Source organism: Puntigrus tetrazona, chromosome 21 (assembly GCF_018831695.1).
Source record: "Puntigrus tetrazona isolate hp1 chromosome 21, ASM1883169v1, whole genome shotgun sequence".
Taxonomy (NCBI): domain Eukaryota; kingdom Metazoa; phylum Chordata; class Actinopteri; order Cypriniformes; family Cyprinidae; genus Puntigrus; species Puntigrus tetrazona.
Window position 1 is genome coordinate 8,677,912 of NC_056719.1, and position 13,619 is coordinate 8,691,530.

The 13,619-nt window shown below is 40.5% G+C and overlaps 3 protein-coding genes across 8 annotated transcripts in view; 1 reads left to right on the top strand and 2 right to left on the bottom strand.

Annotated features, from left to right (window-relative positions):
- The first annotated feature begins 431 nt into the window (after positions 1-431).
- Positions 432-1,602, top strand: tmsb (thymosin, beta). Its single transcript, XM_043221884.1, has 3 exons — positions 432-518; positions 986-1,094; positions 1,418-1,602. The coding sequence occupies exons 2-3, from the start codon at positions 995-997 to the stop codon at positions 1,453-1,455; spliced, it is 138 nt and encodes a 45-aa protein (XP_043077819.1). The 5' UTR covers positions 432-518; positions 986-994; the 3' UTR covers positions 1,456-1,602.
- A 3,240-nt stretch (positions 1,603-4,842) lies between these two features.
- On the bottom strand, positions 4,843-7,994 carry eif4ebp3 (eukaryotic translation initiation factor 4E binding protein 3). Its single transcript, XM_043222097.1, has 3 exons — positions 7,786-7,994; positions 6,438-6,590; positions 4,843-5,328 (listed from the first exon to the last, which is right to left on the bottom strand). Exons 1-3 carry the CDS (start codon positions 7,904-7,906, stop codon positions 5,297-5,299), a joined length of 306 nt encoding a protein of 101 aa, XP_043078032.1. The 5' UTR covers positions 7,907-7,994; the 3' UTR covers positions 4,843-5,296.
- A 549-nt stretch (positions 7,995-8,543) lies between these two features.
- Positions 8,544-13,619, bottom strand: part of ankhd1 (ankyrin repeat and KH domain containing 1) — a 34,814-nt gene continuing 29,738 nt past the window's right edge. For 4 of the 6 annotated variants that reach the window (XM_043221817.1, XM_043221815.1, XM_043221814.1 and 1 more), the window contains exons 29-35: positions 11,904-13,564; positions 11,029-11,193; positions 10,668-10,922; positions 9,961-10,005; positions 9,502-9,677; positions 9,214-9,372; positions 8,544-9,123 (exon numbers count right to left, since the gene is read on the bottom strand). In XM_043221817.1, coding sequence (XP_043077752.1) covers positions 9,064-9,123; positions 9,214-9,372; positions 9,502-9,677; positions 9,961-10,005; positions 10,668-10,922; positions 11,029-11,193; positions 11,904-13,564 — 2,521 coding nt within the window. In that variant the 3' untranslated portion in view covers positions 8,544-9,063. The remainder of the gene's footprint in view (positions 9,124-9,213; positions 9,373-9,501; positions 9,678-9,960; positions 10,006-10,667; positions 10,923-11,028; positions 11,194-11,903; positions 13,565-13,619) is intronic. The other 2 variants (XM_043221818.1, XM_043221816.1) reach the window with 1 other exon arrangement.

Below are 13,619 nucleotides of genomic sequence, written 5' to 3' on the forward strand. Positions count from 1 at the left end.
TTCTTGAGCACTAAATCAGCATTAGAATGATTTCCGAGGCATCATGTGACACTAAAGACTAGGTTAATGTCTGCTGAAAATTCACCTTTGCCATCACAGGAATTAATTCGATTTTTAAATATATTAAAATAGAAAACAGTTGTTTTAAATTCAAATAATACTTCCTTTTTTAAGGTTGAATCTCCTTCTGCTTCCTAAATCTTTCACATAATTGGGTCTCATGTCCCTAACTGACTAAAATCTGGTGCACGCCATGCGAGGTCAGCAGATTTACATTCAAACCTACCCCTCCCTTAATTCCAAGATCATGAATATTTCATGTAATGTGAGGAAAAAAGAAAGACAATGGGAGGTGTGGCCAATCAAATAACCCTGGGGACAGGCGGAGTGGCCCCCTCCTCATCACACACACACACACACACACACACACACACAAGGCAGAACCTGCTGCTTCATCCACCCACACAGACAGACTGATACTTTCTCATTCAGCACTCACGTCCATACACTCCTTTACGGTAAGACTTTCTACACTTCAATATTCAGGATACTTTTAGAGGTGGCTTTGTGTTCTTTCCACTTATTTTCAGAGAGACGGTCTGAAATGTCTAGAGATTTGAAGATTTCAGAAGCAGAGAAAAGACTCTGAGAAGCAGGGCACAGAACAAAGACAGAGGCGAGACGTTCAAGAGAGGATAGCCAGCAGTCATCGGGCTTGGCAGATTGCATATGCATTGCATTGCAAGGAATATGTCTTAAATATGAGCTGCAGCTTGCCAGTTTTTATGGAAATGGGATTAATTATTTTAGTGATACACAATTTAAACAACAACAAAAAAAAAGTGTGAGACATTGGTCACATGATGCCCTCACTGAACTCCATTGGTTCACTTTTGTTCTGTTTGAGCTCAAACAAGTACGGATTCATTTGTGTAGGCCTAAGAAAAATTACACATATTAAACTTGCATTTTGTTTGGTCTGCAGTGCCAAAACATGGCTGACAAACCCAACATGACGGAAATCACATCCTTCGATAAAACTAAACTCAGGAAGACCGAGACCCAAGAAAAGAATCCTTTGCCAACCAAAGAAAGTGAGTATCTGATCCTAAAACAACGGCTAAGGACACGTGATGATGTTATGATCAATATTTTGATTGTTTTTAATAGATTGGCTATTTCTCAATTTAAAAATGCGTTCTGAAATGAAGTAATTGTGTCACTTAGGGTGTGTAACTATCCACAATCATTCATTTTGTCACATAATTTGATTTGTATTCTATAAAACTAAAGGTTAAAAAAAAAATTATGATAATAAAAGTTATTTTTCTCTTGTTTAAAAGAGTACTTAAAATATTTAACATATTCGCATAAAACACTTCTTAAACCCTGCATTCTTGTGAAATCTTTCCTGCAGCTATTGAACAGGAAAGACAAGGAGAGTCCACGCCTTGAAGGGTGCTTTTAACTACAGTCCCTCAGAATGAAGTGAATGACAGAGATCAACAAAAGAGACGCTTCAACCACTAACTGACTGCTCATTTGTTTTATAGTTTCGTTTGTTTGTACGACATTTAAATAAAAATGTACTAATGTATTTCACCCACTGGGGCCAGACTGTCATTCAAAAAATATATATTTTACACGACAAGCATTAGAAAACACGAGGTAAGACGTTACATGCGTTGACAGGAAGTACGTGGTTATTTCTAACATTAACCCGACATCTAAAAAATCTGGCTAGGAACGTGTTTACAAATCAAATTAATATAGAAAAAAATGTTTATTTGTATTATTATTTTAGCAGATTGCATCAGAAAAAATGAGGATTCAGAACTCATGAAACGGTGCTTAATTTGTCCTCTAGATGGCACTATAGAACAGAAATAAAACATGCTAACCGTACATGCTAACTGAAATTTAGCGTGTTCATGTATAAATCGTTACGGATTACATATAGTCCTTAGAGGCTGTTTATAATTAATATTAAAATAATACTTGGACGAGTTTTAAGTTCATGGAGAATATACATGCATTTAGCACGTGTATAAGCTAACATTATAAATCCATGCATCTTTCAAACTTCTTGTCCTCTGTAGAGTCATGGAATGAAATGTACAGATCTTAATGTTGAGTACAATTTTGATGGTGCTTCAATCTAATGCCTTACTTTTTTCACACATACTTACATGACTGAAACAGGAGTAGCTACATTACATTACAAAAGGTTTCAATACGCAAGGCTTTACATTACACACAAAGTCAACATTAACATCAACATTCGGTTTAGCTAATAACACTGAAAATGCAAAATGAGTGCAAGAGCCATGAACTAACACTCAAACTCGGTATCTGTCAGTCTGACACAAATGACTGTGAAATAGCTTTTAAAAAATGAGAGAAAATGAAGCAGGCACCAGCTGCTGTAAACATTACGTGATCCTGGTTAGGCCAAGTCACAACTTCCAGGACCGAGTCTCAAGGTTGAGGACGAGAGGAATGTGATAAAGAGCGTTAAAACAACAGGTGGTTTTGTGTACCAAACAAAAGTCAAGCTCTCACTATTACTGCCTCTGTATGACATCAGTGTTTCAGCCGCTTTCAAAATCAAGAATCTGGTTCTTAACTCGAAAATCTCATACTATACACATGAATTAATGTAAGACTGTGGCCTCTATTTTTCCTAGACAAAAATATTTAAGCAGAACCAGTTTACTGATATTCATAAAACCTTTCGACTGTCAAAAAAATCACGTGGAGTGACTAACAAAGATGCACGCAAAAGAAACGACTAGCTCAATAAGTTTCTCAAAAGACCTGATCATTTGAGTTCGGTTAGTTTAGGTTGTAAAATACCACAGCTTCCTAAAGCGAGCTCGATATTCTCACTCGCACTCACATTTCTACAAAACGCAATGAAAATGTTACAGTTTTACCTGAAAAAAAAAACCTATAAATTGCAGCGCATTAATAAAGCAAACGTTTGTTGAAAATGTTGCATTGCGTGGGAAATTGGCTTATTTTATAACTACATTTGAAATGATTTATTTTGTTAGTCATGGAGTTGTATGTCAGTGATCTGCTTAACTGGGAAAACAAGTTAAGTATAATTTCCAGACACATTTGTAGTGGCACATGTTTAGTTCATGAGAAACAAACTGCTTTCGGACAGAAGTACTGGCCAGCGTTCAGGGACAGAGTGGATGTACAATGTGCACTGACCTGGCAGCGCTTCATTATTTCTCAGTATCAACAAAGCGGCTTTCTAGGAACATGGCAGGTTACGCGTGGTTAAATGCCCTCTCTTTTAACATGCGCATGCTTCTGGCTTTCTGTGTTCAGGGTGGAAGACTGAAATTTGGAGCGGTTAGCATGCATCTCCCTCGAGAGCAAGGAGGCTTTCTTCACATCACCTCATTACAGCTGAATATCATGGGATCATGCATTATTCTGCATCATGTCATTTTTAAAAATATAGTGAACTAAGGTGAATCCTGGCTACGAACAAAAGCACTCCTGATATTACAGATGACCTGTCTACATTACAGTGACGTGAAGGTGTCCAGTTCGCTGATCATGTTCCAGTGAGTTTTAATGAAAGCCTTTCTTACATGACTACAGTGTTCTGGTTCTCAGGACCGGTGTTTTTGTACTTTGCACCATGTGACATCGGCTGTGTTGTAGCTTTCACGTGGATCTGATGAGAATCCTGGGATCTAGGGAGGAGGGTAAAGAAGTGATATTTACAGTGTTCGTTCTACAGCTGAAAAGCATCCCTAGGATTAAAGAAATAATTTTTGACAACATTTATTCTATACATTTTTGTGGCTGTTATATTTATGCCTTTTCTCAAACGATTAAAGCGAGTTTGTTGCAATAGTGCTATTAGATGTAAAAAAAAACTAACAAACTCATTTCTCAATTTTAAATGAGGGATTAATAATAGAATGTATTTAACACAGTTATCCCATTCTCATTATTATACATAATCTACGATCATAATCTTATTTTCCTCTCACAACATCTAAAACAGTGTGTCCAGAGAGAAGGGTTCAATCATTCATATACTTTATAATTAATACAAATGTTTTTTAATGATGAAAAAAATATTGATTTATGAAAAGAAACTTAATATCTCATATCAAAGAAAGGTTGTTTTTTCAGTATCACATGCTGTTTTCATAAGGTTTCAAAGTTGTGTCCCCACTTGTTGTCTACACCGTCAGACATTCATTAAAATGTAATAAAATCAGGTAAAATCGGGGGCAGCCGTCACTCTAAAGGACCCCTCGCCACAGTTAACCTCAGCAGAGTTAAAAAATAATGGCTACTACATGAACTTGTGATTGTGAACATGAAATTGTCAACACTGTCAGATGTCACCGCCATAATATTTTGTCACTGATATAACAAAATACCTAAATGTGACTCTTGAATAAAAGCTTTATAAACAATAATCACTTTTTGCTGTGTTAGTTTTAATACAGTAATTGATAGTTAAATGACTCGGATTCAGGTTTTCATCACCACCGTCTCATATTTTGATATTTCAGCGTGATTTTATATTTGTTGTGGAATTGCTGGTCACATGTTAAAGCGACAATGCGTTTTGAAATGTTAAACATCTTGAACGCATTTGAAGTTGAAATTATATTACACAGTTCAAGGTAAAAAGCACATTTTGTTTAAAAGAGAAAAGGGGAGGTTGAATCAAAGAAAAACTGCTACTGTAATTTCTTGTAAAACATACTCTATAACCATTGTTTTATTTACCATTTAAACCTTTACAGTGCACATTAGATACTTAATATAAACCTAAAGAAATGAGTCAAAGACTTAAGCTGTTTTGTTTAAGTTTTATTCCAAAACGTCAAAACGCATCCAGAGAACGAACAGTATAAAACAGTACAAAAAAAATCATCATCCCAACTGTTTATTTCTGGATTTTATGACTTGAAGGATCTTTATAGGGTCATAGTTCAATTACAAAAATGAAAACTGCATTTGAACTATCCTCAGACAGTAAAAATGTAGATTACACACAGTCACCTTCAGAAAGGTTGTTAATAATAATAAAAAAAAGGGTGAAGGCACTGAACTCAATAGCAGCAGAAGCTGCATTTTCACCATGACATCCAGCACACTCAAATGCTCCTGCCCACAACAGAAACACTTGCTCTGAGCATTTCATTATTTAGATAAAGTAAAAATAAAGCACGGAGGTAATAACGATGGAATACACAGCTGGTGTGATTATCCCTCAGATCGCGAGCACTCGAACCGGCTGAGACATGCATCACATATCCATCACAAACTGGTTGTCGTCAACTGAGGGGAAAAAAAGAGAAAGAGAGAGAAAGGTTAGAGGGTTTAAAGTGTTGTGTCACTGTGATCTCTCCCTTAAAAAAAAAAAATAAAAAAATCCTTTCGACAGCGTCACTCTTTTCACATGAAGCACGGTACACCCAGACTTGCCAAATAATACACAGGTCAGATGCACTTGTGTTTACTTTTCTCATGAAGTAAACTCAGTCACACCAAAACGTGACCTTGAGCTTAAAATTAAGAAAAAGGGCATATTTGTTCAATTAACTTCATTTTTTAAAATCAGTATAATTACCAGCGTAAATTCTTTGAGCTCTTACTCCACTTTCGCTTATATTTTAATACTTGAATTTGGGTCAGTTTTTTTGCTTGGATGTTTTCATTTATTAAATAAAAGTAGTGACTTGAACAGGATGAATGTGTTTTTTTAACTTCTGAATGAACATGCTTTTAAATATTTTTCAAGGGGCCTAAAGTAAAAACATCACGGTGTTAACAAATGTTCTGATATCACAATGAAAACAAAACTAAGAAATAAATGCAATTAAATTAATTACATTTTATTAGTTTGGCGTAACGTTTTATTACTTTTTTTCTCACGTGGTGCAACCAACAAGCTAAAATTACTTAGTTAGTAAATTACTAATTCATGATACTTGTATAAAAATAAAAATATAATAAATATAATAATAATAATAATAATAATAATACAAAAATATGAAAGCTCAAACTATTTGTATTAAAAATAATTATGAATAAACCTAATTTATTACAATAAAACTAAAATATAAATACTTGGTTGATATTACAAAAAATTAACAGTTTCAAACCAAATTAAGCCAGCACTGATTTTTTTTAAAACAGATAAAAAAATGCCTTTTTCTTGGCATTGCCTCATGCACTACATATGAATTCACACGCGACTTTCTCCACACTTACTGTAGTTCAGCAGTCAACCGTAACGTGCCACGCAAGTGTATTTGTCAACTCGCAGCAGACAGAAAGGACAAAATCAATTACGAACGAGCTCAAACCCGTTCCTCGGGTTTTGCTCGAGGCTGTTGATTTGGAAATTGAAATCGAGGGGGGCACGTGAGAGACGGAGCGATTACCAGCGAGGTCTTTGCTGTCATCCTCCTGCTCTGCCGGCTGCAGCGAGGGTCTGGTGACCCCTGGTATGTGGGGGAGGCAGCAGGGCGGGGTGCGTGCGATCGGCGAGTTTCGACATTCCAGCAGAAACTTTCGATCATAGATGATCCGACTTCCTGCAGGGGAAATATCAATATTAGTTCTAGAGGTTCAGCCTCGCAAAAAGTTGGCACGAGTTCATAGCATTTTTTTTCCTTTCTTCGTGCTGAGCTCTGCTCGATGTAAGAATTCAGAAAAACATGTTGTGTCACCCAAGTTAAAGCCTGTAGTGTAGTTCAGCTCAATTGGAGTAATGGAAACAGGGCGAAGAGCTGACTGGCGTGCTTTCTTGTTGCACGCAGGCAAAATCACTCGTAAAAACAAGGTGCCCCTGTTTAGATGCCCTGTAGTAACCCAAGTATTTAGCAACATCACCCATTACTGCATAAGGAGCCAGTGTGATTGGACTAAGGTCTGCCTGAAATGAGACGATCGAAAACGTACATTGGAATAAGCAAGTATAAGAAGTGAGTTTTTAGACAGGGCTATATTCTTAACTCAATATGATTTGTGTTACATGTCCTCTGTTCATTCAAACCTATGCACATACCAGATCAAAACAGCGAGTCAAAGCACAACCAGCTTTTTTAGATAAATGTGCATTGAGTCATATTTCTACATGTGAGCTTTAATAACCATGTGATCGATATTGACTGTAAAGTTGGTAGATGGATTTTGTATTATAACCGTTTTAACCATTTTAAAGAGTAACTTTCTTTTTCTGTTTTAACATGCCTTCATATTAGTTTGAAGATTACATGTTTTCTATATATTATTATACGATAATCTACACTGTCTTATAAATTTATATCTAAATCACATAAATTTATATTTATAAATTTAGATGCACTTGTCTAATTTAACAGTACGAAAAAGGGTAAATATTATCGGATTGCATTAATCTTGCATGCATAAGAAATTACTAAAACATTAATAGCTTTTTCATAAAATACATCAAATTACAGAATCCGTCTGCTACGCACGCGCGTTCGTACTTTGTACTTTGTTAGCAGACAAATTAAAGCAGTATTTTGTCCAACGGGCCAAATGTGCGCTCCATCAAAACAAACGCACATTTAATCCGAACTCACAGGATTGTTGCAGGTTGTTAACTCCTCTGCTTTTATATGATCGAGCAGCGCACGCGAACAACTCGCTTCGCACAAAACCAAAGCTCGAGTCACGCGAAAAAACTCGCATGCAAAACAAAATCACTAGTTCTGAAATTCATACTTCGATTAAAAATAACTACACTAGGTTAAGTCCTCTCACCCCCGGGAGTTGTTGAAAACAGAGTTCCTCCAGGAGTTTGGCTGTAGCTGTCAGGGAGCGGAGGCCAGCTGGAGCGGCTTGGGATCGGGCAGGTCGACGAGGCTTCGCAGCTGCTGGACATGATGAAGCTACGTCTGAGCTCGAGACTTCAAACGAACACGCTTCACGGTTTCGGACTATCTGCTTGCAGCGCCGCTCGTCTCTCGCTCCACATGTTGGAAAAGCTCGGGAGGAGGAGATTTGTCACGTGCCGCAAACGCCGAGCACCGGCCAATCAGAAAGAGGATTCGAACGCTGACGCGCGGCGCTGAGGCCCTCTACGGGAGCGAGTGTTTTGAGCCATTTCATGGAATGTAAACTCTTCGAAAAGCACGAGGTTCTCGGTGTGATTCAGATGAGCACGATATGAACTCTACGATAAGATATAACGCACCCAATCTACCTCTCAGGATGACCTGTCCAATACACAAATGCCTCCCCCTTACTTAACATTTCGTGCTGGACTAGTTCTATATCCCAACACTTTTTTTTTTCCGTCTTACAAGATGTGCTGCCCATGTTCTAAGACTCCCAGTAGGTCTCCAGGTTTTCAGAACACAAGACATTTCAAAAATGTGAAAGTTTACGTAATATTGGTTACATAATACACAAAGCGCTAGTTTGTTGTGCTTTATTTCATACAGTTGTCCATGTGTAGAAAACTGATTGAGAATAGTCGCCTATGCTATAACAAAATGATCCGATTAAGACACACCAGATACATTTCCAACTTTTTATTGAATATTAAGGTAAATATTTCACATTAATACAGGCTACATAAAGTAGAGCCACTATACGACATGAAATTTACTCTCATTTTTAACCCTTTTTCAGTATGTAAACAATTATACAGGTATTTACCACTCTAAAAGGTCTGATTTCATTCTTTACGCAATCATCTAGGTCTTGGCCAAGTATAAATAGCGCACTGTCCTATTGAGCCCTGCCGACCAAGAACACTTTTACGTGGGGCTTAAATGTCAAAATGGCTATACTACTCAGAATGTATCCTGTTGAACAGGCAATCGATTTGTTCATAGACAGTGGTAAACACATTAAATCCCACACTGGATTCTTTCTTTTTAGTTAGGCACATCGAGGGTGTCCATCTCTCAAATTTAACTTGTTTAACATTTTTTGGGGGACACATCTAGGTTAATACCACGTCTCAGTAATTAGGTAATTATCTTGTTCTTTTTAACATGTTTCTTGTTACTGCTCCTAGGCCTCTCGATCTGTTTAGTTGACATGATTCAGATGCACGTTTCCCGCATGTGGAGTCCAAGAGGTAGGCCACACCTGCAACAGCAAGAATTCAAAGCGTTAGACCGCAAAAGGATTTATGCATTCACAAACGCTTTCAGTTGGGGTCGACTCAAGAGAAATCACCTGCTGTGGGTCTGAATTCTCAGCAGTGTTGGGAACAACCTTTAGGATGGGATTCCAAGCAGGGTCAGAAGTGTGAAGACCATTGTATACAGGGCCTCCAGGACCCTCCGCCATCTGCGGGTGAGGAGGGATCATCGTGCCACCGTACATTGGCAGACCCTACACGGTACACAAAACCAAACATTTGTGAGTAGATCTACAAATTAAGATTCCCAATTTAAACTAACAGAAAAACCAATACTGTTAAATAATAAGATATACATATTATATTTTTAAACCGCAGAGTACCTTTGGAAAATCCATGAAGTTGGTGGGCAGAGGTTGGTGGAAAGTGTTAGAAGGAGCCACAATCCCAGTATCATCTCGTTCCATAGCCTGGTGCTGAGAAAAGGCCGACGGCTCCTGCATGTGCTGGTGCATCACTGGCCCTCCCATTAGGGGCTGAGACCAGCCTGACATTGTCTCTGTGGGACAGATATTTATTCATTTCAAAACCCAATTCTTCACTTTAAGGCAATGAAAAGCAATTGACCATTTGCAAAGAGCTTGATTGACAGGCAATCTGACCAATCAAAATGCATATATTATGTGCCGCCTTCATGTTAAAACTTGATTAAATAGCTGAATTTAAACTTTTTCAATACAACAAAACATAAAAATGTGATTAGGGTTACGCTGTGCTGATGATAGGTTATTACATTTACTGTGGCAGCCAAGGAATTACTTTTAACTACTTGTTTTGCATACCAGAAAACCGGTCATGTCCAGCGCCGTATGCATGGGTTGCAGCACCTAAGTTGAAATACTTAGTGTTAAAAAAATATAATATGTAAAAACGTGTGCATTTAATCACTGGACAAAATCCCATGAACTTCAGGAGATTATACACACACACACACACACACACACACACAAACACACAAACACAGTAAAACAATTGTGACAGGTCTTTTACTGCAAGTTTCAGTAACAGCAGCTAACATTATATGCCTTAGTCTTAATCTACTCTCCTGTCTGATTTGTGGTTATCTTAAGTGGACACAAACGTGAAAAATTGTGTGTTCCGCAATTGCAGTAAAATACTTTTTGATGTTCATTCATATTCACTATGTGCATATTCACACATGCTAAATATGAAAAGAAGATCATTTCACGTGTATTAACTGAGGCAATACAGTGACCTACAAAGCTAAGAGTCTAGAGACAGTTTCATATTAGAAGTAACCTGCTCTGTCTTCTCTGTCAGTGTGTCGTGAGTTTCCTTTTGGCTCTGCAATGTATTTTTCACTGTGTGAGACCATATAGTGTGAGAGCGGCATTGTTTGTCGGCCATGCCAACAGTAACTAAGGACGTAGGGTCTTTGCGAACAGTCAATTGTTATTAAATATGGAAGTATGTTTATTTCTTAACATTTAGAATAATAAATGCTGACTTTTCAGCATTACAGACTCACCGGAGGCACTGCCCACTCCAAAAGACCAGATGCCACCCTGTCCAACCGGTGGGGTATAGCTGGTGGGCAGCATGGTGTGGTTGACGGTGCCAGTTTGCCGGATACGGGCCAGGCGCTCTGTTCCAATTGGAGGGGGCACTTTACGGTCCTGCTGGTTGGCGCTACTAGGTTTTGCCTGGATCAGAGCGGGAGTCACTGTAGATGTGCAAAGAGGCGAGGATGCCCCGGAAGACACAGAGGGCACTGGAGACTCACCTAAAAATCAGTAAGAAATGAAGGGGACATCAGAAAGAACACATGAGCAATATGGACTTATAAATAGTTATGTGTTCCATGGTGCATGTGCATCATAAAGGCTTACAAGAGGTGGAGGCACTCCAGGGATGGGGAGAGAAGTGCTGGCGGCTGAAGGAGGGTGTGCCCACAGGAGCAGGACCTGGTAGAAACACAGGGCTGGCAGATATGCTTGTGGTAAAGCTGGGGAGCGCAGTAGACGAGGACATAGAGTTGTCCATAGGGTGTATACCTGTGATACACAGTGAACACAAACAGACTGACCTCAATTCATAAAACAAAAACAGCAACAACAAGAGCAATAATGAATGCTGTTTAAAGCAGCGGTGTCCTGTCCTGGTCCTGAAGGGCCACATTACAACATAGATCGTAATTATGAAGTGTTTAATGCCAAGACTACAAAAGTACAGAAATCTGTATTGACAGTAAATTTGTTGAAATTACTACAATTATGTTTTGTAATGTACATATACAAAAAAAATAGCAAAAAAAGCAAAAATACATTAATACAGATTCTTTATTTTTTATTTTGTAGATGCAATTCCACAAACTATCAGTCCAGAAACTCAAACATACATTTCTATAGTCTATATTTATCTGATAGGTGTACAGGATTACATTTTTATTATATTGATTCAACGTTGTTGGAATGTTTTCTCTAATTTCTCAGGTCAGCTGAGAAAAGTTTTTGTAGATAATTTTATGTAGATAAATTAAATCACCATATTATTCCAACCAAAGCGACTTGAATGCCCCTTATGTCGTAATTATGATCTGTTAGGACTTAAACGCAGCATAGGTCCAACCCTAATTAAAGACTAAATTAAGGTCTTGCCATTAACTTCCAGACAGGTGTTTTGATGCAAGATGAAGCAAACCTTTGAAAAAAGGTGGCCCTCAAGGAACACAACGGGACACCCTTGATATAAAGATTACACTCACCAATTGGACTGGAGACAATTCGCTGCGAGGAACAGCGATATCCTGGAGCTTTTGAGCCATCTGGAGGAGGTATGACACTTTCAATCTGCCCCATTCCACTTATATATGCATTAGTCGGCCCACTGTAGGGCTGCTCTGGAGGAGTACGTGCAGGTAGATGACAGGCACCCCAAACCTGGTTGTTGCCCACCTGGTTGCTGTCAAAGATGCTGCTAAAGTGATTGAAGATAGCCGCAGGGCCAAAGTTGGGGGGCAATTGCGCTTTTCCACCATGCAGGTGCATTTGAGAGCCATTTATTATGCCCATAGTGGAGGACATTGGAAGAGAGGGAGGGGGCATGCCTGTCGGAGCCAGGCTGGGCTGAGGTGGAGGCTGTTGTTGTTGCTGCTTGAGGGGTTCCTGCGAGGCTCCCGGAGGCACAAACACAGACTGCTGCTCCGGAAGGGCCCCTGGAGCCATGGGGTAGTAGGGTGCCGGTGGCTGCATGCGTGGGGACACACCGGGCGCGTTGGGGGTGGCGTAATGAGGTAAGGCGCTGCTGGTATTAGTGACTGTGCTGCTGCAGGTCGGAGGTGGCAGGCGAGTAGCGGGGTGAGATGAGCCTGGCTGTGATGAGGAAGAGGTGCTGGGTTCTGTGCTGGAGGGAAAGTGTGATGGAAGTGGCTGCCGGCTCTCGGTCTGTACAGGCAGCATCGAGGGACCAGAGGGAGACGAAGTGAAGTGCAAGGGAGCAGAGGGGCTGGGCCCATCAGATAGAGCTCCTGCGGTAGGTGTGGCAAGCTCTGTGACGGGCTTCTCTTTAACTGGGGTGCTGAGGCTGGCCGGCTCTGGCTTGGGGGAAGGGGGGTGCTGCGGAGGTGGAGCAATGGACGCAGATGGAGGTGGAGGAGTCGTAGGGGTTGTGGGAGCGCAGCTGATGGGAGATTGAGCTACCTGCGCAGAGGGAGCGCTGCTGACGGTGGAGGCCACAGTAACTCCAGCCCCACACTTGGGCTCTGTCGAGAAAAGCTGCTTCCTGACAGAAGAAGGTGTGGGGGTGTTGGCGGGTATGGTACTGGTGGGAGAAGTGGTGGAGGCAGTGGGAGTTGAGGTGCTGGACACGGGAGCAGAAGGATGTTCGATGTGGGCCGGAGCGGAGCTGGCGGGACGTGGCACAGAATTACCGCTGTGTTTAGGTGAGCTGTTAGCGCTACCAGGGCTCACAGGACGAACAGGGAACGGACCCCAAGTGTTGGGAGAGGATGAGAAAGTGCCACCAAACTGCGCCATGGGTAATCGAGGGTGGCGGATCTGGTTCATGGTCTGGGCTGCGAGAAGGGCCAGCTGAGGATGAGCATAAGCAAGGGGTGGCAAAGAAACGAAGGGGGGCCTGACGCCCGGTGCCATACTTTTGCCCAACTTGCCAGCCTGCTGAGCTGTGAAGTTGGTGGAGGACTGGAAGGACACGCCGGAGGAAGGCACTACAGATGGCAGGCCCTTTGAACTGGCTGCAGTAGTGCTTGTGGCCCCAGTGGAGGTTGTGTAGGTGGAGCTGATTTTGGTGTTGGCACCAGGCGGCCGGATGTGGTTGCGAGGGATCAGGTCCTCTAGCTCTTTTGCTGGGTCCTGGATCAACGCATTGATCAGCTGTACCGCATGCCGTGTTGACTCGGTGCCACCTCTGCAAACCAAGTATATGTAAGAAACTCCAGCAAGGACAATCAGTCAATTGCTAG

Coding starts and splice junctions, on each gene's coding strand:
- tmsb (XM_043221884.1), top strand. CDS start 995: ATGGCTGACAAACCCAACATGACGGAAATCACATCCTTCGATAAAACT. Junction 1,095..1,417: donor TCCTTTGCCAACCAAAGAAA/GTGAGTATCTGA, acceptor TCTTTCCTGCAG/CTATTGAACAGGAAAGACAA.
- eif4ebp3 (XM_043222097.1), bottom strand. CDS start 7,906: ATGTCCAGCAGCTGCGAAGCCTCGTCGACCTGCCCGATCCCAAGCCGC. Junction 6,591..7,785: donor GTTTTCAACAACTCCCGGGG/GTGAGAGGACTT, acceptor TTTCCCCTGCAG/GAAGTCGGATCATCTATGAT. Junction 5,329..6,437: donor TGACAGCAAAGACCTCGCTG/GTAATCGCTCCG, acceptor TTTTCCCCTCAG/TTGACGACAACCAGTTTGTG.